This window comes from the organism of the source record quoted next, unplaced genomic scaffold (assembly GCF_019419815.1).
Source record: "Pyrus x bretschneideri cultivar Hongxiangsu unplaced genomic scaffold, Pyrus_bretschneideri_v1 Contig121, whole genome shotgun sequence".
Classification (NCBI taxonomy): Eukaryota; Viridiplantae; Streptophyta; class Magnoliopsida; order Rosales; family Rosaceae; genus Pyrus; species Pyrus x bretschneideri.
The window spans coordinates 440,188-466,101 of record NW_025999415.1 but is presented as its reverse complement, the minus strand read 5'-3'; the positions used below and the strand labels follow the sequence as shown (position 1 = coordinate 466,101).

The following is a 25,914-nucleotide window of genomic DNA, read 5'->3' as shown; positions in this document are numbered from 1 at the left end:
GAACATCTTAAACTGTAAAAGAGTTGTCATCCATTTTTGATAGACACAAAAGTAAGCTGGTTCTGTAGTTTATGAGCTTCATAGGAAGCATAAGGCAATCTTATAAAGATTGATAAGGAGGACCAATAAGTGAATGAATTGATGCTTTCAATTTAGGTTTTGATTCACTTAACTACCAAATATGTGATGTATGTTTCATGTGAATGGAGAGCTTATTTCAGTGATTATAAGAGCTCATGGATGCTACCAAGTTCATAGTCTCCAATAGTTTTAGATAAGTAAACTCCATTTGACAGAACATGTAGGAAGCTTATTAGTTGACTAAATTCATGGGCCAATAAAGTAATCTTGCTTATAAATCCATTAAAGATCTTTTTTGAATTAATTGTTGTACCTAGTGGGAGAATGTTGGACGTTGGACCATAATCCAATGGTTAATAGGTCTACACAGTTAATTTAAGGATTGCTTGGAATATACATAAGATTAGGATTTAGTTAATAGCTATAGCTTGCACCCCAAGAAAAGTTAATATATTCTGGATTTCCTTGGGGAATAAGAGCTCCTAATTCTATCCTATTTGGAATGAGATTTGGTGTATCAATTATCCTTGGACTGCAAGAAATCCTAATAACATTATTATGGGAAGATTCATTAGGGTTAAGTCCATATAAATACAAGGCTAAGGTCCCTGCTCATGACACACAGAAACTCATATGAACACCCCATTAGTTCAAGTTTAAAGAAGTGTTGAGTGTGCAGAAGATTTTGGTCAACTAATATATTATTCCGCAGGATTCCAATATGATTTCCACCGAAGAAGAAATCCATGGTTGAGCCTATTCCGCACGGTTCTATCAAAGATGGTTCATCTTTCCTACATGCCATGTTGACTTCTAGTCATAATTTATGGATTCTTTCAGGTTAGTGTTTTTAGTTGTTTATGAAATATATAAAGTCTAAGAGTTAGAATCGGGTATAGTGTGTCAATACAACGTGCAAGTGCTTCAGCAGCACAGAGGAAGCAATCAAACACTCACTTTGTGTTTAAAGTAACCTAATTAATTAACACAAATTGTTATCAAGTTCTGCATCTTATAATAATCAACTATAATGAATTTCCACCCAACAATCAGAAAAACACTTCAAATGTCCCAACGAAGAACCCACTGCAAACTGGGTTAGACAACAATCGTCACTTGTTACATTATTACGTAAACAATTCCATCCGGGATTTGTCAGCAGAAAATCAGAACTAGGTTGTACCAATTCGACAACAACAATCGAGTTCATCCCCATTCAATAAACCAGGCACAGAAAATGGCAGGATTAATAACATAAAAAATTATGATAGTTAACCATTGAACTCCAAAACTGAGATTAAAATTCTAAGCACCATATCAAAACACATAAACTATAATCCATAACAAATACGGTTCCAAGTCTAAATCAAAATTATTTAAGCATAACCATCTGTTCAAGAGGCTAACATAATGATACTCGAAACAAGCATATAAAGCGGTGTGTTTGACTTAGTCGCCGCCAGCCTTCTGGTAAACATAGGTGAGACCACACTTACCACAGTAGTGCCTGTCGAAATGGTATGTAATCCTTGCCAGAGCCACAAACTTCAAATGGGCAAGCCAAGACATGCATTTAAATTTTTGGTGGACTTAATTCAATTTGGTACAGAATGATAAAGAGAGAGGCTCCGTCTCCATCAATCCAATACTTAGACAGGAATTCTTGCATAAACTATTGCAAGTAGTAGAGCATATTCATAATACAAAAGGCAATAATATAACCATTTTAGCAATAATTCTAGCTAGAGACACGTCACAACGATCATAAATACCGGAGTAAGATTCTCTCATCTCCAAATTTCCCTCTCCTCCCCTCTAGTTTGTTCCTATTTAACAGTTATGATTAAACCACATTAACATCTGATGTTGATTTCTTTATAAAAAGAGTAAAAAAGAAAAGAAAGTGAGAGATGATGGGACTAGAGGGAAAATGTCCTACTCTAGAATCACCGGGAATTCTTCAGTGCAATTGGCTTTTATGCTGATTGTATTGTTTGCTTTTAAAATAGGGTAATGTTAGGGAGACTAAATTTGGAGACAAAGTTTTGAAAACTAAAGGACATGAAAGTTGATTGGTTTATTACTTAAATGTTGATAAACATGGTTATTCCTATTGGTGACACATCATTTAGTTTGCAAATTTAGTCTCCCTAGCATTACTCTTTAAATTAAGAGTGATGCTAGGGAGACCAAATTTTTTAAATCAAATTGCAAACCAAATGATGTGTCACCAATAAGAAATAAGCGCGTTAATCAACACTTAATTAATAATCCAATCATTTATAACCACATCATTTAGTTTGCAAATTTGGTTTAGAAAATTTGGTCTCCCTAGCATTACTCTTAAAATAAATTAGAAAAGAAATGAATTGTAGATAACAGTCATTGACATTGAAGTGCACGTCAAACTTTGTCTCCTCCTTTTGTCCGCAAATTTTCTTTTCTGGGTTGAGTCATGTTCTTCTTCTATTCCGCAATTTGGTTTTGGGTTTGGTTTTCTTCCAACGCCATGGCCATGGCTCTTCGGATTTTTATGTTATGCTATTTGACTCTCTCTGGCTCATCAAATCCTCTCTTTGTCATTTGCCTTACCCTGTACAAGCTCTTCGGCGAGTTTAATTTTCATATGCTCACGGTCTGCACCGTCGAAATAATCCCTACCAAATCAACGAAAACTTGTCGTATATGGACAACAAAGACCTCTGGCGCGAAAACCCACTGACCATAAGGTCTTCGACGAGGACGTCACCGCCTTCGTCTTGAAGAATACTATTTGAAAACCAACTTTTACTATTTAGGGATGATCGTTGGGTGGAAGTGTGAAAACATAAATTAACCATATCCAATTGAAAAATGACACATATATTATATGTTTAATATGACATTTTTAACCTAGACATGTGAGTAGACCATAAAATTACCATAAGAGAATAAGATGTATTCTACCATAAGATAATTGGACTTTTATGCCATGACACACCATGGGCTCTCCGGACCAACCATAACACCTATTATGAGCTATCTGAACTACCCATAATATGCCCGGCCATAAGGTTATACCCAGTCAAATGATGGCAGGGCACATACTCACTAAAGTCTATCCTTGAGTTTCTGACACCCCTGTGTTCTTACTAACATGGACCTTTAGGAATACTAGCTGATAGGAATGCGGCCTACATCATCAAGGATTGCTTAGTATGCACTGCAGCCTCCCCTCCCTGCTGCCTTTTAGGTTTCTTCCCTATAAATAATCAAGTCAATAAGAGGAAATCGTAATCACTTCTTAGTACTTAGAACACTCTTAAGTTCTATTTCTTATCTATTACTTTTCTACTTTGGCATTAGAGGCCCTTTGGCAGACATCATCCCTTCTTTTTTTTGGGTGTTTGTTAATGGCGTTTGTTCTCTTGTAGGTGGAATTTTATCAAATCAGTAGTGTACGAAATTTGCATCCTTAAATTGGTGTTTTCATATTGAGATAAAAATTAAGTTATACTTAACGCATGCTTATGGATCTGACTGAAGAAAATAAACCTTAAAAAGCCTTTCTTTGGTGTTCTCATTCATCATTCATCGTTCTTGTTGCATCGAACAACTATGGTGGATACGCGAAGAACCGCGAGCAAGAACAACAACGACCAATCCTCACAATCTAAGATTTCAATGGAGTCTCTGAGGCTTAGAACGTGAAACCGGAGATTTTGTCAATCACGACCCCCATCGCACCTTTTATTTGAGTCTTAGACCTTTCACTATGAGACAGAAATGCCGCAACTTCGTTGAGGCTTTAAGTCATAGCTACGGTAGCTATCATAACCATCGATAGGTCACTATTGTACCACAATCATGTTATGACGCCATAGCAGCAGTAACAACATTAAGAATAGCCATTGATGACGTAATTCCACCTAGTTTGATCGGCTCCTATGGAACAGGCGTCGTCAGTTCGGCAGCCACCTCCCTAACGACAACCATATGTTCAACCACCTTCAACCAATAGACAATACATGTCACAGATGGTCTCATTTGAATCAATTTGGTCTCTTAGGCCCGTTGTGTAACAACCTGTCCCAAATTAGTTTACGGATTTTGGAACAAGGGTAGTTTGGTATTTTTCACGCATGAAAGATATTTTGAAATGTTACTTTTGGGTCTTAAATGGTGAGCCGGGTGGGGCCTACTCTCTTTGTGGTCCTTTGGCCTCCCTTCTCCCTTGTTTACCGCGTGTCACTTCCTCTTTCCCCTAAATCCCTGGGATATATATCTCTCTCTCTCTTCACTTTCTCTCCTCTGTTTCCCTCTTGTCGCTAATCTGTGTTCTCCCCTCTCCGGCTACCAACACCCACATACATACATGTAACAATAACAACGAACACCACCTCCACCAGAACTTCCCCATGCCAGAACCCCGGAGCTGTCAACGTCTTCTTCAGTGCATAGTGGCTGCCACTGTTCACATTTCCTCCCCAATGGTTTTTGACGAGTTCTCGTCATATTTCACTTAGGTAGGTCTCGAAAACCACCTAGATCTTAGTAGCAGTGTCTGAAAGTGAGTTTGGGATTTTTTTTTAGTAGTTTTGGTGGCTGTTGGACTTAGAAACAACTTGGGGACACATATTTCGGCGAGGAATGCCGTGACTTCCAGGCCATTTCTCGACCAACTCTGGCCACCACAAGTCTTGAAATTGGTACGAATCTATTCCTCTCATTCTAAGCTTCATTTTGGCTTTTGAAACATTGAAAATAATGAAGAAATGAGCTTAAACGGAGCTCGGGAAGGGTTGCCTAGATTCCGGCCGAACCCATGGTCTGAAACAGGGTTGACTCGACCAGATAACCCTAAACCAGATCTAAACCCATCCCTGAACTGGCCCAACTCGTTGGGCTATGGAATCTGGCCCATTTGGCCAAGCTCAAACCCATAGAATCTAAGCCTAGTTCTAGTTACTCAGCCCAACTCTTGGGTCATATAATCCAGACTTAAATCCAAGCAACCCAGGGAACCCAAACCAGGCCATTGGGCCACAGAACCCGGCCCAAACTCTAGGCCTAACCTTGCGGCCCAACCTAGACCCAGATCCAACCTGACCCGGCCAGATCCCAGAATCCAGGCCGCGTGTGTTTTGGCTTGCACGTGGAGCACAGATGCCTCCACCAAAGGTATTGTGCTTTGCCGCCGTCCACGGCGGCGACGACAACTCAAATCGGCGCACGGCAGTTCCTATAGCGGCGCGTGGGGGTACCTGATGTCCCTCCTTAGGTTTTTCAACATCCTGAATCCATTTATGACATTTGTTTCCAAAAATTCAACCATTAGGATATAGTTTTATTAATTGGTCCCTTTATGTGCTTAGGTGCAATTGTTTACGACGTTTCCGTCTTCGCTAGTTTGCATGACTCTTCGACTGTGAAGTATTTATGAGTGGACCCCTTTCAAAATGCATGATTTTACTATTAGAAATGCATACATGAAAAGCACGATTTTATGGTTACATTTTATGAAACGCTTATGAGAAAATTGGATTCATGCTTTATCGACTTTACGTTCTTTGAAGTATATATGATTTATGATTATATACTTTGAATATGATTTATGATATGATGTTTGAGCTATTGAGCTTCGATGAGATATTTTTTAGAAAGATTATATTCAATGATTTTTGTGTTTATAATGGTCACTATATGCCTACGAGCAAATGATATCAATACATGTATTCGGTTGGGTGCTATAAGAGCCTACGGGAGACTGATATCTATATATGGGTTCGGTTGGGTGCTATAGGAGCCTATGGGCGAATGATATCTATACATGGCTTTGGTCGAGTGTTGTAGGGGCCTACGGGCGATTGATATTTATATATGGCTTCGATCGGGTGTTGTATAAGCCTACGGGCGATTGAAGTGTTCTATGTGCCTTCGGGCAAACGAAAAGTTCTATATGCCTTCGGGCAATACTGATACCAATATTTAGCACACTATATATGATATATGTTTTATGAAAGGTTTTATGGAATGCTAGGGTTTTTCGGAAAACCTATTACATATTATGCTATTGAGTTTTCATAAACTTTGGGGGTTAGTACATTGTTGAATATGACTGTTTTTGTACTACTTATATATCAACTTGGTCCACTTATGTTTTGTTTTGCGCCCCTTCAAGACTTAAAATTGAGGCGTACAATCCCGGCATCAAGGCACTCTCACATCGACATTTTTTAGTCTTCTTGGTGTAGAACCTCGCCCTTTTGTTCATTAAATTTTATATTATCACTTTTAGTGTCTCGGATTAGTTGCATGCACTGAACACGTTCCTCAATTGCATATTCATTATAGTTAAATTTATAAGTTTTATTTATATTCACATTTCTTCATTGTTCTCATGCATCTTATTATGGCTTCGTCACCTTCGGGTGTCGACCAGCCCGTGCTTCCTCTGGTGTTTTGAGGATTTTAGGGTCAGGCGTGTTATGTTGATTCATAAATCTTAAATCCCATGATCTTTGGCTTATTAATGCAGCCTCGAGCAGCTCTGCCCGTTGAGCATCATGTATCTCCTAGCAAACCCATACCTGAGCTAACCGTTGAGGCATCTACCCATCCAAAGCTGTTTCTTTGCAAGTTGCATACCTTATAACGACATTCAGTAAAAAACGAAAATGCTCACTCAACTTCTTACTAATCCCAATCTCGTAAGAGATCTTGATCTTGGCTCGCTAAACCAAAGAGAGTTTGAACAAGATTCATCATTCCCAGACAACTAGGACAAGAAGTCACGATAACTCAGTTCTTATTCGTCAGCAGCAGAGACATCATCTAACAAACAAGGAAGGAGATCGCAGATCGAGGAACGAAGCATCCATGAGCGTCCATTCCAAGCTAGGCTCGTGCTTTAACGTGTCTTCTCAACTTGGTCTGTTCACACTCAACTATGTCCTTAGAAAAGTGTTCGCAATGGGTTGGGCTCACTCAGAAGTGTTCACTCCCACCTAGATTCAAGGGTGTACCCCAAAAATCAGGTTGGGGTACCATCCAGGAGAAGGATAAGCAACACGACAAAACGTTGGAAGCATGCTCCACTATTTCTCTAGTCCATTAGTTGCAAGAGGCGGAGAACAGACCACCAGGAATTGCAGACCTATGGAGCTACATGTAGGAAGACAACCCATCCAACTCGAAAACATACAACCATTGCTCGTAGAGCAACTCAGAGACTTCGGCCCATCGTGCACCAAAGAGGAATGTAATCATCAAAGCTAAGATTGGCAAGCTCTTTACCTCAAGTTTCATTGAAGTGGTGGTTCATTTGGAATGGCTAGCCAATATCGTGTTAGCTATGAAGAAAGAGCAGGGGCAATGATAAGTTTGCGTTGATTACACCAACCTCAACCACGGCTGCCCAAAAGACAACCACCCTATTGCAAGAATTAATCTGCTGTTAGATTCGACCTCTGGAAACCTATTGCTCAGCTCTCTAAATGCGTATCCCGGCTACACCCAGATCAGAATTACGAGCCAGACAAGTGTAAGACTGCATTTATCATCAAGTAAGGGACTTATTGCTACAATGTGATACCATTCAGTTTGAAGCATGCATGGTCAACACACCAATGACTGGTGAACATAATCTTCAAAAAGTTGATTGGCAAAACCATGAAAGTCTATGTAGACGACATTATGATTTTAAGACTAAAGACGTGGAGATCACATCAAAACCCTTGTTCATTCATGAAAATGACGTGAGAGAGAGAATCATGCATCATTCGTGAATTGTTTCTCTTATTATATTTAATATATTTTCTTCCATCTAAATACATTGTTTTCTTTTTAGTACATCCAATACAAATAATATTAGAAGGAGAATCAAACATACAATCCACCGAGGAATTTAATTACATGAACTACCAATAGCATTGACTCATTATATTCACGAGAAACGAAATCTCAAGGAAAAAAATGTAGATGGACTGAATAAAGAATATAGTAGCCGATTTTTCCTTTTGGTGCTGAAATGCACTGTGGTACTCGTAAGTAAAGGTAACTTACATCACGTAAGCTACATGAAAAAAATTTACATATTGTAATGTCTTGAATTGACTGGTCCAATTATATATTATTATGTGAAGAGAAATTTACATTTTGTAATGCATTGAACTGAACGGTAAATTTCATGTAAGTAGTTCATAAACACAAAAGATATGAAAAATGGGCAAAATTTACGCATAAATTGTCACCGAAAGCGTCGAGCGTGCCAAAAAAACTATCCTGTAAAATGTATGATGCATCCACCACAAAGCAATAGTCCAAATGTATTTAACACGATTCACCATGTTGGCAATTAGCAAAACGTGACGGTCATAACTACCAGTCGTGGCCGTCAAACGACCAACCCACCACAAACAAACACCTTCCAGAACCCACCACAAATGGTGGTCCATCTCATCACGATTTCACTTCTCAATTTGGAACAAAAATTCTGGGTTCTCACTGAATGTCTTCCACTCCGGCAATGGCGCTGCATGTTTACTGGTACGACTTCGTCTGCTTCGCCATTGTTGGGGTTTCTTTTCTGGCGGCGTCGTGGGTGATCTGGAGGAAGGAAGGAGCTTCGGAGAGATTCGAAGACAGCACGATGTACGAGAGCCTTCTGGTGAGCCGCCCTGACAGCCACGTGTTTGTCAGCACCCTCCCGAGGGGCCACGTCAGCACCTCCCAGCTCTGGACTAGCTGCTGGAAGGGGCTCCACCCCGGCTGGCTCTTCGCCTTTCGATTCGTCTCGTTTCTGGCTTTGGCTGGGTTCTTGGCTTGGGATCTTGTCGAATGGGATGCTTCCATTTTCATTTACTACACCGAGTAAGTAGGATTTTACTTCAAGTTTGTGGCTTTTTTAAAATTTCCTAACTTGATGTGTTGCTTTTTTGGTATATAAATTGTGGATAATCAATTCTTTTATATTACAAGCGATATTCTACATTAATCTACACTAAGGAGGGAGGGTTTGAACCTGAACGCAATGGGTTGGAGAGGAATGCTCTAACCACACGGTCCATCCACTACTTTTGTGGGTAATCAATTAGAGTAGTGAAATTTGAGTAACAACTCAATTTTCATGAACATGGTCTATAATCAATTACATACCCTGTAAATAAATACCAAATTATGGCCATCATAATGATGTTTTTATTGCTTTTAATTTCTGCAAACCCACATTAGGAAAGTACATTAGCTTCCACCTGTTATAATAAATTTGGTTTACGAGTAGAACAGTAGTAGTGATTTGATGAAAAGGGCGAGACTGGTGATCAGTTTGGCTAACTGTGTGAGAGGGTGATACATCGAGCTTTCCCAACTTTGCGCACATCATGTGTATGAGCCACATCCTGTCTGGCGCGCATTGCTTGTCGATGATTAACAAGGACATGGCCTATTTGCGTTGAAACTAGATTGAAGCATCACTTGCAATAGAATATCTCTTCGGATAAGCATGTGCATAAACTGCAGTGATCGTTGACATGATGAAGAACATGGGTTTAAAATTTGTTTGCATCTCACTATCTTAGTTCCTCAGTAATTGTTACTGTTATTCCTCATGTTTTTTTTAAGATTGAGTCCTCTCATTCTACTTATACCTTCAAACCATGTCCATTGTCAAATCGCAGTGCAAGTTATTCACTGCATAGGTATCCTCCATATGTATGTCACTTTCAGTTGATTACAATATGTGACCTTATGTGTCTTGGTGTTGTCAACAATCTCCTTCACAGTTTTTTGATCTTGTTAATCTGCAGGTGGACATTTACACTGGTTATGATCTATTTTGCGGTATGTCATGCGATACATCACATGTTCTTCTTCAAAATAAAACACATGTTTTCCTTTATTATTGGCTTGTTCTGTTAGTTGTCCATATCTTAATGCTCTATACGGTCTGTGGTGGAGACTTTCACATAGAGAAACAAACATGAAAATTATAAAGCCAATTTGGGGTTTGGATGTTTAAACTAATGAATTAGCAAAAAGATATCTATTTCAAATCTGTCCTGCTTTGCCTTTACCCATTGCTAATTTCTCTGCATAGCTGGGAACTCTAGTGTCTGGGTATGGTTGTTGGTTGTCCTTAAACAAGCCCCCCACTGAAAATGGGACAAGGTCAGAAGCTTTGAGAAGGGATGTGGAAGAGAGTAATGGAACTGTGAATACCTATAGGCGAAACGGAATTAAGAGTACCATCAAATTGCAAAGCCAGTATGCTCAGGAGGAGATTCTGAAACGAGCAGGATATTGGGGATATCTTATGCAAATTGCATTCCAGGTTAGTTAATCAAGAACCAGATATTGTACTTTTGTTGGTGGGCCAGGTTGTATATATTTATTCATGCATTAACTAACTCATATCAAATTAGGGCTACTAGAAATATACAATGATGTAGAATAGTAATAGTCCCGTTCTGTCTGATGCTGGGGAATATTAGCTTGCTTAGAAACATTTTGATGAACAAATTTGTTTGAGGTATGCAGTATGGTGAGAAGCTGATATGTCTTCATAACAGACTTGTGCAGGAGCTGTTGTCCTCACAGATGTCGTCTTTTGGTGTATCATCCTCCCATTTTTATCAAATGCACACCTTGGCCTCAATATGGTGAGAGTCTGGTTTGTTTTTTTTAATACGTTCAAATTCTAGTGCAACCTTTAAATCTAGGTTCTTTTTCCTTAGCTATGTCCTCATCTATGACAAATAATGCTGCTATCTTATTCTATTCTTCCTATTATACCTGAATAGATTGATCTGTGACTGCCTTGTACATGTGCTTGGCAGTTGATGTGTTGCATGCATACGCTGAATGCAGCGTTCCTTCTTCTGGATACCATTCTCAACAGCCTTGTAAGTATTTTGTTGGCAGCCTGGAAGCTCTTGTACTCCGGTTTTATCGTTTATTTCTTCTCATCTGTTTACTGATGTCATTTCCATCTTGTTTTTCAGCCATTTCCATGGTTCAGGCTTTCATATTTTGTCCTCTGGAGCTGCATCTACATTGCCTTCCAGTGGGTCATTCATGCATTAGGTTTCCCATGGTACGCATAATTAATTAAAATCTTTTCTCTTTTGCACAAATATGATCCCTTACTTGCGGTGAAAGAGCTAGTAACATTATTTTGAGTATCGTCCCAGGTGGCCGTATCCATTTCTTGAGCTCGATACTCCATGGGCTCCAATATGGTACACTAGCTTATCTATTCTCCGTTTTGCCTTCACTTCAAGTTCTAGTAAGAACAAAAATGTAATGAAGGCATATTATTTGCAGGTATTTTTGCGGGGCTGTGGCTCACATCCCTTGCTATGGGATTTTTGCAGTGATTATAAAAGCAAAGTATTCACTTCTGCCCAAATTGTTTCCCCACGCTTTTGTGAGGCCATACTAGTAGAGATTAGCTGCTATTCTTCATTAAGGGGGAATGGGCGGTTGGCTCCGAGAGTGTAACAACTCTCACCTCCAGAGAGGGTGTACACTCCGCGTCCTACATCGTATTACTCGGAGTAAATTTCACCCAATATTCTGTTTTATTTAAAAGAGAATTGGAACTTGGGAGTGGTTTTCATCTTCATTGTTTTGCTTGTGTAAGTTCACAGGGGAATGCTGATCCAATCCGTCCCCCTCCCTCCCCTCTGTATGTTAAAATTGCAACTTGGACCAATCACACTGAAGCTTCTTTCTTTCTGTTATTCTCGCACACTGAAGCTTACACAGAATACTTTCGTTATTTAAATTAAATTATTTTTTATGTTTCGTATTTTGGTTTTATGAATCATGTTCTAATTTTCTCTCCTTCTTGTCCATATAAGAAATTTGGAATCTCAACACACCAGTGAGATTCCAACGGCATACGTCGGGTTGTAGACCAATGTATGGGTTTGCAACAAACAAATGGGGCCATGAGTCTCGTTCTCTTGGTTGCTTAGCGATTAGAAACTTATGATCATTCACCATTAGATTAGATATCGAAGTATAATAAGATTAAAACATCAAATGCGCATTCACTTATTCTCCACCCGTAGTATTAAATCTAATGGTTAATGATGATGCATTCGTCAATTATCAGGTGACCAAAATGACATTTTACTTCCCACTTGGTACTACGGTTTATTGGTATTTATTTTCACTTGTAAGCAAGGTTCTAAAAGACGTTAGGCGCTACTCTGGCGGCGAGCTGGGGCTAGTGCCAAGGCATATTTAAGTTTACTATATGTCGTATAAATAAGTGCCTATTTATATTTAAAAAATACATAAATTTATTGGAATACATAAATTACAAAATGAAATGACATAGTTATAAAGTATAAGAATATATTGAAAACATGGGAAATAAGCATATAATGAGTGTTCATCCAAATATTCAGCAAGTTTCTTATATTTTATTGAAAAAAAAAAACAAAAAGAAAGGTATCAATGTTTTATCTAAGTCATAGTCGCGACCTAGGCAGGCTAGGCGGGTGCCTAAGCAGGTCTATGTGTCATTTCTTAACTTTCAAATGCCTAGGTATTAATCAGGACGATGGCTAGCCGCCTATTGCCTAGGCAGGACCTATGCGGCACTAAAGGGAATTTTTAGAACAGTGCTTATATGTGTGAGGTTTTAGGTTTGGATCTCGGAACTAATGGATTCGCAACCATTTTACCCCCCTTTGTATAAGAAAGTAACATTTCTACTTAGGTAAAATATAAAATACATGGGCATATGATTCACCTTTAACCATTTTCATTTTTGAATTAATGAGTGTGGATATAAATGCTTATTCATTTTCATTTTTAAATTAAATTGTTGAGTTCCTCCACACTTACATTACAAGTTTTGTGTTGGCAGTTGCTTTAGGATTTTTTTATTTTTTATTTTATTTTATTTTTTGAATTGGTAATATATCATTGCCACGAAGCCAAAGAACAAGGGAAGCCACGAATACATGGAAACATAACTAGTGTCGTATGACTCACGTGGTAAGAAGGGTGTTTTACACACCCCCTTTGTCCTTCCCGTCATCCTGCTACTTGTTCTGACCTCTCTTATAGTTGTGGTTGCGGATGGTGAGGTGGGTATCTTGATTTGGCTCAACACTCTCAAATTTACTCTTTGGCTCGGGTGCCTTCTCTGTTTTGGGTTGTTGTAGTGCTGTGTTGCTTTCAATAGCTTCTTGCTTGGGTTTTCTCCTCCCTAGCGGTGACCTTGGTGGTTGCCGGCTTAGCTGTTGTGGCAATGGCGGGTTACTACTTGTTTTGGTTTTTAGAGTTTTCTATGTTGATCTTTGTTGTCTTTACTTTCTTTGAACCTAAGTTAGTATGAGCATCTCTTTGTGTTTTGGGTTGTTGCTCTCCGATTACTTGGGCCTTTTTATTTTGCTTTATGTCTTCTTTGTTTTTGTAGGGCTGTAATATTTCAACATTAATGAAGCTTTATTTTCGACAAAAAAAAAATAATAATAATAATAACTAGATGTAACAAAGATAAGGGAAGGCATGGAACTACACCACACCAGTCCCTTAAAGCAGTTCCACCGAGGACTCTTTAGGCTAGCACCCAACCAAATTATTGGCCCGACACCCAGCCAATCCACTCCAGCCCACCAGATAGGTTAGCACCCAGCTCAAGCTGGTTTCCAAGCTAGCCCAGAATCGACAGAGCCATAGATCGGCCCATTTGAAGCCAGCGTGGCGTCAGAGGGCATTTGAATTTTTTTTTACGCCAGGCGCGAGCGTGGCTGTGAGTCCCGACAACAAAAAGTGTGGGTGGCCCACTAGCGCAGGCGCACTGAGATAATCGGATGGAGGCCAGGTGTTCGTTTCTAGGTCGTTGGATTTCCAACAGCTAGTTTTGTGGACCATTGGATTTCTACCTGTAAAAAAATTTTGAATTTGAATTTTGATTTGGACCGTCTGATCCACAGATCAACGGTCCACGTTTTTCCTCCAAAAAAAAAAAAAAAAAAAAGGCACAACGGTCAAAATTATGACTGTTAATATTTTGCAAATCCAATGGTTCAGATTAATTAACTAAATTAAAATTTATAAAAAAAATTAACTAAAAATTATGAAAAATTGTTAAAAAATACAGAAAAATTTTAGTTTTAATTTTTTTTTTCTATAAATACCTAACCTTCATCTTTCACCCAACACCACATTTCAATATTTTCTACAATTTCTACATTTTCTACACTTTGAGAGAAAAAAAAATGACTTCGTGGAAGCTCATTGAAGATGTTATGTTGTGTGAATGTTGGGTTCACACTACTCATGACCCGATTACGAGTAATGAGATGGATAAGTGAGAAATGTGGAGTAAAATTACGAAAGCGTTTTGCAATGTACATGGAAAAGACGCCAGAAGTAGTCAAGGTCTTCAAGGTCGTTGGAAAAAACTCAACGCATCCTTTACTTGTTGGAAAAACACCATCTCTCATGCTTCCGGTAATATGCGTATTGGGACAAGTTTAGCGGATCGGGTGACAATATATTTATTTATTTATATGTATTCCACCCGCATCAATATTTTAATTTATTTATTTGTGTTACATCCGCATTTTATAATACTGTCTTATCCCACATTTATAGACACTACAAGCACAAGCATTATACAATGCAAATAACCACAAAAAATCATTCAACAAATGGGAATGTTGGCAAATTGTCAAAGATTGCTCCAGATACAAAATTGTGGCAACCGGTCTAGAAGTTGTCATGCACAGCATGGGTCTACACAGTTCGCCAGAAGCAGACACAGCTGAACAAGAAGGCGACACATTTGAAGAGACGGAAAGGACGCCTGAAGAAGTGCCGGAAACCCAACTGACTCGTCAGTCCCTCAGGCCTCTAGGTAAAAAGGTATCAAAGAAAAAAGGTAGTTCTTCCAAAAAGAGACGTGGTGCGAAGGAGGCGTGCAAGATATGCAGAAACAAGTCAAGGGGGTTCTAGCTACATAGATCCTAGCAACGAAGATACTAGCACCACAGACTTTGTATAATTTTAGATCTTCCTCTCATTTATGGCATTTACGTTTAGTTCATGTAAATTTTAGATCTTTAAAATACATGCGCACACTTGGTTTAATTGCTTACAATGATGATTACAATGATAAATGTGAAACATGTATTCAAGTGAAAATGACTAAGAAACATTTTCCAACTGCCGAAAGAAATACAAATTTATTTGACTTAATACATTCTGACATATGTGAATTTAATGGTGTTTTAACAAGAGGAGGAAAAAGATATTTTATCACATTTATAGATGATTGTTCTAAGTTCACTTATGTTTATTTATTGTCTAATAAAGATGAAGCTTTTGAGTAAGCGCTATAAAGCTAAAGTTGAAAACCGAAAAGGAAGGAAAATTAAATGCCTCCATAATGATAAAGGTGGTGAATATTTTTCACATGAATTTGATATTTGTTTGTGAAGAGCATGATGTTCTACATCAAATAACTGCACCCTATACACCACAACAAAATGGTTTGGCAGAAAGAAAAAATATGACACTCACTGAAATGATTAATTCTATGATGATTAATGCTAATACTCCAAAATATTTATGGGGTGAAGCATTGTTTACTGCATGCCATATACACAATAGAATTACTTCTACAAAAACACATGTCACCATATGAAATTTAGAAAGGAAGAAAACCAAATTTGTCATATTTGAGAGTATGGGGTTGTGTAGCTTTTTATAAGGCACTCAATCCTAAGAGATCCAAGTTGGGTCCAAAAGGAATTAAAGCATATTTGTAGGATATGCAAATAATTCAAAGGCATATAGGTTGCTTAATTTAGACTCAAACACAATAGTTGAGTCCAGAGATGTTGATTTTATAGAAAATAAATTTTTTAAAGACTACTCAATGTTTGGAAAAGAGAATGATCAAACACCTTTCTCTAATTCGGCTACTAGTCACTCTCAAGGTGAAAAAAGAAAACAGTCTGAAATTGTTTATGAACCAAGGAAAAGCCAAAGGTTAAGAAAAGAAAAGACTCTAGGCTCTGATTTTATTTCATCTCAATCTATTGTATTTTTAGTCGAAGGAAATAGAAAAAAAGGTTCTTAAGAAAATACCCATATTGTTGAATGTTGAGGATGATCCTAAAAGTCTAAGTGAAGCATTGACTTCAAGAGATGCAACTTTTTGGAAAGAGGATATAGATGATGAATTTGAATCATTAATATCTAATCAGACATGTGTTTTAGTAGACTTGCCCCAAGGATCAAAAGCAATAGGTTATAAGGGGGTGTTGGGGTGTTTAGAAGAAAATACAATATAGATGGGTCTATTTAGACATTTAAATTCAGGCTGGTTGCCAAGAGTTTTAAGCAGAAAAAGGGAATATACTATTTCGATATATATGCAATAGTAGCTAGGCTCACATCAATTAGAATATTGTTTGCATTGGCATCTTTATATGATTTGCATGTGCATCAAATGGATGTGAAAACGGCTTTTTTAAATGGTGATTTAGATGAAGAAGTCTATATGGAACAACCAGAAGGGTTTGTTCTCTCTGGGAATGAAAAAAAAGTTTGTAAATTAGTCAAGTCGTTATATGGATTGAAGCAAGCACCAAAACAATGACATTAAAAGTTTGATATTGTCATTTTTATCATATGGATTTAGACATAACAGTGCTATAAATGCACATACTCTAAATTCACAACTGATTATGGTGTTGTTATATGTTTATATGTCAATAACTTGCTAATTTTTGGTACGAACATGAAAGGTGTATTTGAAACTAAAGAGTATCTAAATTCAAAATTCAAAATGAAGGACTTGAATGAAGTAGATACTATCTTGGGAATTAAAGTAAAGAAGGATAATAGGGGTTACACTTTGTGTCAGTCACATTATATAGAAAAATTCAGTCACATTATATAGAAAAATTGCTTGTTAAGTTTAAGCATCTATAAATAAAAGAAGCAAATACACCTTATGACCCTAGTGAGACTTTACTTAATAATTCTGGTAGGTTTGTTGGACAGCTTGATTATACTAGTGCAATCGAAAGTTTAATGTATGCAATGCATTGTACTAGGCTAGATATCGCATTTGCAGTAAGCAAACTTTCTAGAAACACTAGTTATCCAGGTACTACCCATTGGAAAGCAATAAATAGAATTTTTGGTTATCTTATTAACCTGAGGTTTACTTACTATGAGTTTCTAGCAGTACTTGGAGGATACTCAAATGCAAGTTGGATAATAAGTGCTAATGATAATAAGTCTACATCAGGGTGGATTTTTACAATTGCCGGAGGAGCAATTTCTTGGGTTTCGAAGAAGCAAACATGTATAGCACATTCAACTATGAAATCTGAATTTATATCATTAGCGGCACTAGGTAAAGAAGTGTAATGGATTAGAAATTTGTCATTGGAAATAGAGTTGTGGCCACAACCAATGCCATCCGTTTCTTTATATTGTGATAGTAAGGCTACTTTGTCTAGAGCATACAATAAGGTATACAATGGAAAATCTAGACACATTAGCTTGAGACATGAATATGTCAAGCAATTAATAATTGATAGAGTTACTAATATTATTTATGTTAAATCAAGTAATAACTTGGCGGATCCGTTAACGAAAGCACTTTCAAGAGCTTTGGTAGTTAGTACATCTAGTGGGATGGGGCTAAAACCTGTTACTGAAAATTAGCAACCAATAATGGTAACCCGACTTTGTCTAGAACATCACTAGTTTAAAAGTTTAATAGGTAATAATAAGTTACTGATAAGTGGTTGTGAAAGCACTGAAAATTAATAAATAACTCATTCTAGGATGATCAGTGCAAGACTGCTACGTTTAGGAGGATGAGTTTTATCTCTTAATGAGGTTATTTGTAGTTACGTCTGTAGTTACGTCTCTTAATGAGGTTATTTGTAGTTACGTCTGTAGCAGCAGGGATATGGAAATGAGCCTCACCTATATGAACATAAGAAGTGGTGCCTCTTCTACCAAGAGTTGAGTTTTCTCTTGTAAATGTTCATGAAACCAGGGTGAAGCACAAGGCCATAATAATGCTTAATTAGTTCAGAAATTTCTTTAAGGAAATAAGACATGATCATGTGTGTAGTGATTCCGGTTTTAACATAAGAATAGTTGGTTTAAACTTAGGTCACCATCGCATTCGTTATAACTTTGAATTACTTACACTAATTAAAGGTTTAATTCGAAAGACACCTTTATTGTATGCATAATTATATCAGTATGTTTGTGGTTAATTATAAAGAGAGAATTGTTATTATATTATTTATCATATTATTGAAATTGGGAAGGATTGTTAGAGGATTCAATAATACACACACACACTTGAATGCCTTGGTGCTGCATTGTGCAGCATGTGTGCGTACGGACGACAACCTTTAGTAAAAGGTTGGGTGTCAATCAACTTTTTACTGTTGTATATTTTATTGAATAGTTGTAACTTTTGATTAAAAGACATGATGTTTACTTAAATTATATAAGTAGAATTAAAAGATGTAATTAGTTAATATTTATTTTCTGAAAATTCTAAATAGAAGACATATCTTTTGGGTCAACATTATTAAGAAGGGTTGTATATTTTCAACTAAAATGAAGGGATTCGATGAACTAGTACTTTAATGCCTATAAATACCTATTGTGGCATAATGTTTCACACACAATGTTAGAAATATGTTTCTACATTCCTTGTTTTCTTCTCTCTTCATCACATTCATACAATTTCTTTCTAGTTATTTCTATGGGAATATAATTCGGTTTTGCTACTCGAACATTCCATACTTTGTTGTATCCTGAAAGTGAGTTGCCAAGAACCTTTTAGCAAACTCATTCGAATGGGAACAAACAATACTTTAAGAAAATGATTCAAATCATACCTCAAAATCATCATTCGGATTATTCTCTATATTTCTACATTAACTCTAACATTTAGTAGGGCTAATCTGAAGATAAGGATGAAAGACAACTTGCAGAAGCAGAAAGAACATTGATGTGGGTATCGAAAGTAATTCCATAGACCAGGAAGAAAGTGCCAGAACATTTCAAAAAGAATGGAGTTTGAGAACGTGCAGGCATGAAGAGGGATATAATCTCCTAGATAGAGTCAAAATTGACCTAATAACTAAAAACTATTAATTTAGAGATAGCCCTAGTTCATAAAGGGGAAGAGATAATGCCCAAAACGGTGTCAGTTTGATTGTATTCATAAAATAAGTGAAGAATATAAAAAACAGGATTAAGTACCTAAATCCTCCAACATTTTAGTGTCATTCTAAATTGGTCTCAAACTTTTTAAACATTCTAAACAGGATTAAGTACCTAAATCCATTTAGAAATCCAAATGCTCATCATTATGCAAGATGTTATGAAGAACACAATACGGAGTGCCATCTCAGAAGCAACTCTGGCCAATCACACAGCCAGGCCCAGGACACTCTACAAATGAACCACCCAGGGACTACAAAATCACTAAACAAATGGCCTAGAAGAAGCAATTGTGACCGAGCGAGAGACAGAAAAACGGCAGTTTAAAAGCACAAGTGCTTCAGCAGAAGCAATCAAACACCCTCTCTGTGTTTAAAGTAACCTAACTAACATAAATCCTTATTAAGTTGTACGTCTTATAGTAATCAAACATAATGAATTCCATCCGGGAACCGTCTCAGCGGAAAATATGAACAATCCAAGTTCATGCATCCATTCAATAAACTAAGGCACAGAAAATGGCAGGACAAATAATATAACAAAATTATGATAGCTAACCATTCAACTCCAAAAATTTGAAATTAAAATTCTAAATACCATATCAAAATACGTAAAACATAATCCACAACAACAACCACGGTTCCAAGTCTAAATCAAAATTATTTCAACTTAACCTACCATATCGATACTCCCAACAACCATATAAACGGTGCGCTTGACTCAGTCGCCTCCAGCCTTCTGGTAAACATAGGTGAGACCACACTTACCACAGTAGTGCCTGTCGAAATGGTTGGCCATGAAAGTCCCGGCGCCGCACTCGGCGTTGGGGCACTCCTTTCTCAGCCTCTGGACCTTTCCAGAATCGTCGACCTTGTAGAACTGGAGGACAGCGAGCTTCACCTTCTTGTGCTTGTGCTTGATCTTCTTGGGCTTGGTGTACGTCTTCTTCTTACGCTTCTTGGCGCCACCGCGCAGGCGGAGCACCAGGTGCAGAGTCGACTCCTTCTGGATGTTGTAGTCAGCAAGGGTCCGGCCGTCCTCCAGCTGCTTGCCGGCGAAGATGAGGCGCTGCTGGTCCGGCGGGATGCCCTCCTTGTCCTGGATCTTGGCCTTCACATTGTCGATGGTGTCGGAAGACTCAACCTCTAGGGTTATCGTCTTCCCCGTTAGGGTTTTCACGAAGATCTGCATCTTTGCTGTCCGCAGAAGACACAGAGGGAGATTCGGCTAGGGTTTCAACTTTCGGCTCTCTCAAATGTGCCCTTATCAGAAGGGAGAGGGAATAGGGTTTTTGAGGATAAGGGGACTTTTTGTCCCTGGGCTTCAGCAAATGGGCTTTGGCCCAGCAGTAACCTAATAATACGACGCGGCGTTTATTTTATACGAAGAGGCGTTCCAGCACCGTCTCCAGGTGGAAGAAGCATTTTCAACTTCGCTCGGCTGCAAGCGGTGAGGAGTGAAAAAAACCGAGCAAAAAATGGAGACTCGATGCAAGTTTTGGCTTCCGAAAAAGAAGAGATTTTGTGCCAATGTCCCCCTCAACGACTCTCTGTAAGCTCACTCACTCTCTCTCACTCTCTCTCTCTCTAGAGTTGGTTTGTGATTGTTCATATCATGGTAGGTTTTGTGGGAACCACACAGCGAGGTCGGACGGCGAGTGGATTCCATGCCCAATTGACCCTTCTCAGTAAGTTCCTTCGTTCTCTCATTAGTCTATGAAATGTGAAGTTTGAATCTTCTTGCTTTTAGCAAACATGGTCTCTGTGTGTGTGCAAGTGAGTTATTGAAACTGTTTATTTGTTGTGTTGGTTTTATGTGATTGAATAGCTCTGTACTTAGCGAAAATCTCGAAGGACATGTGAGGAGGTGCCCTTTACTCAAACAAGTGGAGTCTTTGACCAACCAACCCTTTTACCAAAAGGGTATCAATGCTGGCAAAGAAGACGACCACGATGAAATAGAATCGTTGGGAGTCGACGGGCCCGGAGATTTGGCATCGTCTAATGAGCCCGAGTTGGGGGCTTTGGACATAGTTTCGGAGATGAAGAGGAATGCTGTTTATAGTATGACTGTGCCTAACTTTTACAAATTAGTTGAAAAAATTGAGTCTGTTCATGAATCTTTGTGTAAGGATATTCGGGACTCGTATAAGGTGACAGAAGCTTGTGGGATGTGGATTAAACGAGAGGTAGACAGGTATGTAGAAGCTGGAATGTTTGGTTTGTTCTCATCGTAGGGGTTGTTTGATTGTGTAAGATTAAGTTGTTGTTTGCAGAAAAATTCCGTTTCAAGAGAAACATGTTATGCAGCAGGTGTCAATTCTTGGGAACTTGGAAGATTTTGGGGTATTGAAGAATTCGGAAGGAGGAGAGAGGGCTGACTCTGGTGATGGCAATGGTGTTCCTGCGGTGGTTGAGTTTGGAGCGGGGAGAGGATACTTGACACAAATGCTGGCAGATTGTTATGGGATTAAAAAGGTTTTTCTGGTTGAGAGGAAATCGTACAAGTTAAAGGTTAGTTTGGTTCAATGCATCCTTTTCCTAAGGTTAGATTGATTGCTTGTATTTCATATAGGGAAATTTGAATATGCTTATCACCTTCGCAGACCTTGATTGTCTAATAACTTATTTATTCTCTATGTCATGAAAATGCTAATTCTAGGCTGATCGATCCCTGCGTCAGAAGGAGAGATTGATTTTGCAGCGTTTGAGAATTGACAGTAAGATTTCTTGAAATTTTGTTTACTAGAAACTATAAAATTTTCTTGTAGTTTTAGTATCTCAATCAGAATATGATAATTTAAGTGCGATGGGATTTTTGAGGGAAAAAAATAAATGCAGTGCTATTTTTTTCTTGACAGTTAAGTTTTTACAACTCTCATTTAGATATAGGCAGATGTTGGTTATAAACATGCAGATACTTGTATGCAGTTTCACAAAATTTCAAGCCCACATGGTTCGCCCCTGTGCATGTGGCTAGTTATCTGGGACTTGGATGTACAACTCCATTTGTCTGTCCCAGACACTACATCTGTTTCCATGGGCAGAAATCATAGCATGTGATTTTTTCTGTTATATATAAGATGGCGGATACTTTGTTATAGTTCAAATTTTAACTTTTGCAGTTGAGGATTTAAACTTGAATGCTGTTGAGTCATTGCGGGGAGGTCAGTACCTGGCTATTGGGAAACATCTTTGTGGGCCTGCAACAGGTAGTCAACGATAAACTCACCTTAAAGCCACAGAAGTCATCACATATAGATAAGAAGTTAGAGTCTCATAGCAATCATTGTATTTCATGTTAATATTGTTTGTATGTTTCTTATGCAGATTTAACTCTGAGATGTTGCCTTGGGGAACACTTGCAAAGCAATATCGAATGGCGCAGTGTTAACCCAAACCTGAGAGGTTTGGCTATAGCAACATGTTGTCATCATCTTTGCCAGTGGAAGCACTACATAAGTAATCACTAATCAATTTTTCTCGCCATAAAATTCATAAATTAGTTGTTGAAGTAACATGTCATTTAAACTACATGCGTATATCTTTTCATCGTTAAACGGGCTGTATAAAATTGGCTTCCCTACAGATAAAAAATATTTATTAGAGTTGGGTATCACCAAAGAGGTATTCCATGCAATTACATGGTTTACTAGTTGGGCAGTAGATGCTGATCACGGTGCTAATCTTCCCGATGTTACTGATTGCAGACCGCATTTAGAATCCATGTAATCATCTTGAACTTGTGTTTATTTGAATAGCCTGATCTATGGTTACGCTTTCCACGAGATAGCTTTCCCTTTTTCTGTCCTCTTTTGTAACGGTTGCTTATCAGTGGAAAAACTATGTTGTGACAGTGAAAGGAAGCAATGTGGCATAGACGATGGAGTTGAAGACTGTGTGCGAAGTATGAAGGCAGTTGAAAGGGCTGTGTTAGGTTTTATGTGCAAGCAGATTATAGACATGGGTAGGTTAATGTGGATGAAGGAACGAGGATTAGAAGCAGAGTTTGTCAAACACGTTCCGTCTAGCGTTTCTCCTGAAAACCATCTATTGATTGGTAGATGCACCAACCATTCTTGAGATATAATTTTCTTCTTGTATTGAACCCGCATTCATAGTTGTTTTTTTAGTTTGGAAATTCTTGCTGGCTTGGCTGTCAAGTGCAAGAGCGGACTTTTCATTCATATTGATTAGTGGCAGCAATATGCTCCTTGAATAATTACAATCTGAACCAATTCCATTAAAATTAAAGGGTGTTTTTTCCGAAGGATAGGATCTGAAACAACGTTTCTAATTTTCATTTCACACTATCCTTCCGAAATAATGTTTCTAATTTTCATTTCGAAATTTCAAAATCAAATCGGATAGAATTACAATTTTCAAATTCTAAAATTTCCACATATTCGGATGGAATCAGGATAATTGTGGATGGAGAACATAATTCGAAAATAGTAAGTTTGAACACAATGCATTTAATACTAGGGGTGGGTTTGGTTTCATTTGGTTCAAAATTTCAAAATTACCATTCAATTCTATTTTTGCAATTTGTAAAGGAGAAACCGAAATATTATGGTTAGATCTCTTTTGGTTCGGTCCTTTTTCGGTCTTTAGTTTTATTAATTTTTTTTTTCCGTAGAAATAGAAGAGAAAATGAAAAAAATATATATAGCGAATAAGGTTCAACATATTTGAGCCTTAAATTGGGTTTGCCTAGCCTTGGATTGAAATTTGGCTAAAGATTGACTCGGAATTAGCTTTCAAAGATGAATACAAAACATAAATAAATAAAAATATTAATCTATATCTCATTCAATTCGGTTCACGTCAGTTTATTTTCCGAACCATCATAACCAAAACTGAACTAATAATTTTCGGTTTGATTTTTTTGCAGTTTCAATTTGATATTCGGTCAGGTTTTCAATTAGTTCATTTTCCCCCTTTTTTGTTGGGTTTTCGATATAGTTTGTACTTAGAAAAAAAGAGGGGTTCATTACCACTTTCTTGCTTCAATCTAGAGTGTTAATTTGAATCAATAAAGTGGCGACAAAATTTTAAAAACACACTTGAGACTCACTGGTGCGTTTGGACGCGGAAGTTTGTAACAAGATTGCTACAAAATGTAGCATCAGTTGAATTTATGCATGCGAAAAGTTATTGCGTGGATAAGAATCAGATACACCACTCCGACATTGGCAATGTCAATCGCGGATCACATTCACCCAATTATAAGTTAAACAATGTCTGTAAAGAGCAAGGTTTGAAATGAAGTTTGAACAACTAAAATTTGAAGCCTTCCATTTTTTTGGGAAATTGAAGAATAAAGTCTGCATATGATGCACAGAGATACCGAGACAGATAAGTATGAAAGTAGAGGAAATCATTGTTCAAGATCTTGTGTGAAGATTGGCATCATCATTTCATTGATGATGAAAGCCAAAGGTTTTCTCAGTGCTATAACACAGGTACAGAAATCCATCCTCGTCCTTGAACGATTCATATACAGAATCCATCAAACTAGCTGCAAATCACATTCCCAACAACGAAGAGCGCTGCTGCTATATTAGCACTATATATACATGACAAAAATACGGAAACAAGAAATGTTAATGCCGATGATACACGGAAGTAACTTGACTTGAATATACCTGTTTGAGGCAAAGTATCCTTCACAAAAACGAAGAGAGCTGTTCCAGGGGCCAGGTGAAGTCTGCTGCTCAAAACGTAAATGAATTGGCCGACGGACATGTCTCGAGGGACAAGGTATCTGTCATCCAAGAGATAATCGATCAGAGATGTATGTTAATTATAATAGGGGTGCTAACAATCAAGTTCATTTGTATGTATCATGCATGTATATCCTATTGGGTCCTTGGCAGTTGGCATCAAGGAAACTAATATAAATATTTGAATGCTAGTGACCAATACAACCTTTAACCTAAATGAAAGACATAACCCTAGACTCCTTACTATTTCGGTTTGGTGTTTCTGGTGAGTTACTTTTGCATATGCGACAAACTGTGATTTGCATACAAAAGAGGTCTATAAACTTACTTTTTCTTTTCCATCTGAGGAAGATTGCTCCTCGCATACTTTTCCACAATGACCTACAGTAAATATGAATATCAAAGATTTAAACTCTTTCACTTCAAATTACCAAAAAAAAACAAAGATTAAGACTAATAATACAGAAGATTAACAGAGTTGGGGCCCAAAATTCAGAAGAACAACTTACGGGGACTCGATCAGGGTATTTGGCCACCATGTCCCGTGACTCTTCAATCCTTTGATCTGAAGAAAACAATTTCAAAAGATTTACATATCAGCCTCAGCCCGATTCCAAAAACAATAACAAACAAAAGGAGCAAAGATTTTGTTTGTAGAATCCCAACGCACCAAATGTAAACTCGTCCTTGAATGTTTTTGTTCGACCCATCGCTGTCTGTCGCTCTGTCTCTCCGACTCTGACTCTCTGATGAGATAGGAGGAAGGAACAAGAAGAAGAAGAAGAAGAAGAAGAAGAAGAAGAGGAAAAGAGTGCCGCAAACGCGATGCAACCGCAGACGAGATGACTCTACTTCTTGGGTTTATCTTTTCTTTTGCATTTTAACGAATT

General features: G+C 37.9%; 4 protein-coding genes across 4 annotated transcripts; 2 read left to right on the top strand and 2 right to left on the bottom strand.

The window, feature by feature from the left end:
• Positions 1-1,497: 1,497 nt before the first annotated feature.
• On the bottom strand, positions 1,498-20,519 carry LOC103953084 (ubiquitin-40S ribosomal protein S27a). The gene is made up of 2 exons (XM_048578515.1): positions 20,078-20,519; positions 1,498-1,588 (listed from the first exon to the last, which is right to left on the bottom strand). Exons 1-2 carry the CDS (start codon positions 20,488-20,490, stop codon positions 1,531-1,533), a joined length of 471 nt encoding a protein of 156 aa, XP_048434472.1. The 5' UTR covers positions 20,491-20,519; the 3' UTR covers positions 1,498-1,530.
• Positions 8,530-11,869, top strand: LOC103953091. Its single transcript, XM_009364813.3, has 8 exons — positions 8,530-8,931; positions 9,867-9,900; positions 10,157-10,390; positions 10,629-10,718; positions 10,896-10,961; positions 11,061-11,152; positions 11,250-11,297; positions 11,383-11,869. The coding sequence occupies exons 1-8, from the start codon at positions 8,570-8,572 to the stop codon at positions 11,498-11,500; spliced, it is 1,044 nt and encodes a 347-aa protein (XP_009363088.2). The 5' UTR covers positions 8,530-8,569; the 3' UTR covers positions 11,501-11,869.
• Positions 20,520-20,621: 102 nt separating the features above from the next.
• On the top strand, positions 20,622-23,485 carry LOC103953085 (tRNA:m(4)X modification enzyme TRM13 homolog). The gene is made up of 9 exons (XM_009364809.2): positions 20,622-20,850; positions 20,921-20,986; positions 21,127-21,495; positions 21,575-21,812; positions 21,961-22,018; positions 22,424-22,510; positions 22,629-22,760; positions 22,888-23,026; positions 23,156-23,485. The coding sequence occupies exons 1-9, from the start codon at positions 20,777-20,779 to the stop codon at positions 23,379-23,381; spliced, it is 1,389 nt and encodes a 462-aa protein (XP_009363084.2). The 5' UTR covers positions 20,622-20,776; the 3' UTR covers positions 23,382-23,485.
• A 1,079-nt stretch (positions 23,486-24,564) lies between these two features.
• LOC103953086 (autophagy-related protein 8i) lies at positions 24,565-25,856 on the bottom strand. The gene is made up of 5 exons (XM_009364810.3): positions 25,695-25,856; positions 25,534-25,589; positions 25,353-25,405; positions 24,947-25,065; positions 24,565-24,819 (listed from the first exon to the last, which is right to left on the bottom strand). The coding sequence occupies exons 1-5, from the start codon at positions 25,732-25,734 to the stop codon at positions 24,719-24,721; spliced, it is 369 nt and encodes a 122-aa protein (XP_009363085.2). The 5' UTR covers positions 25,735-25,856; the 3' UTR covers positions 24,565-24,718.
• Positions 25,857-25,914: the final 58 nt, after the last annotated feature.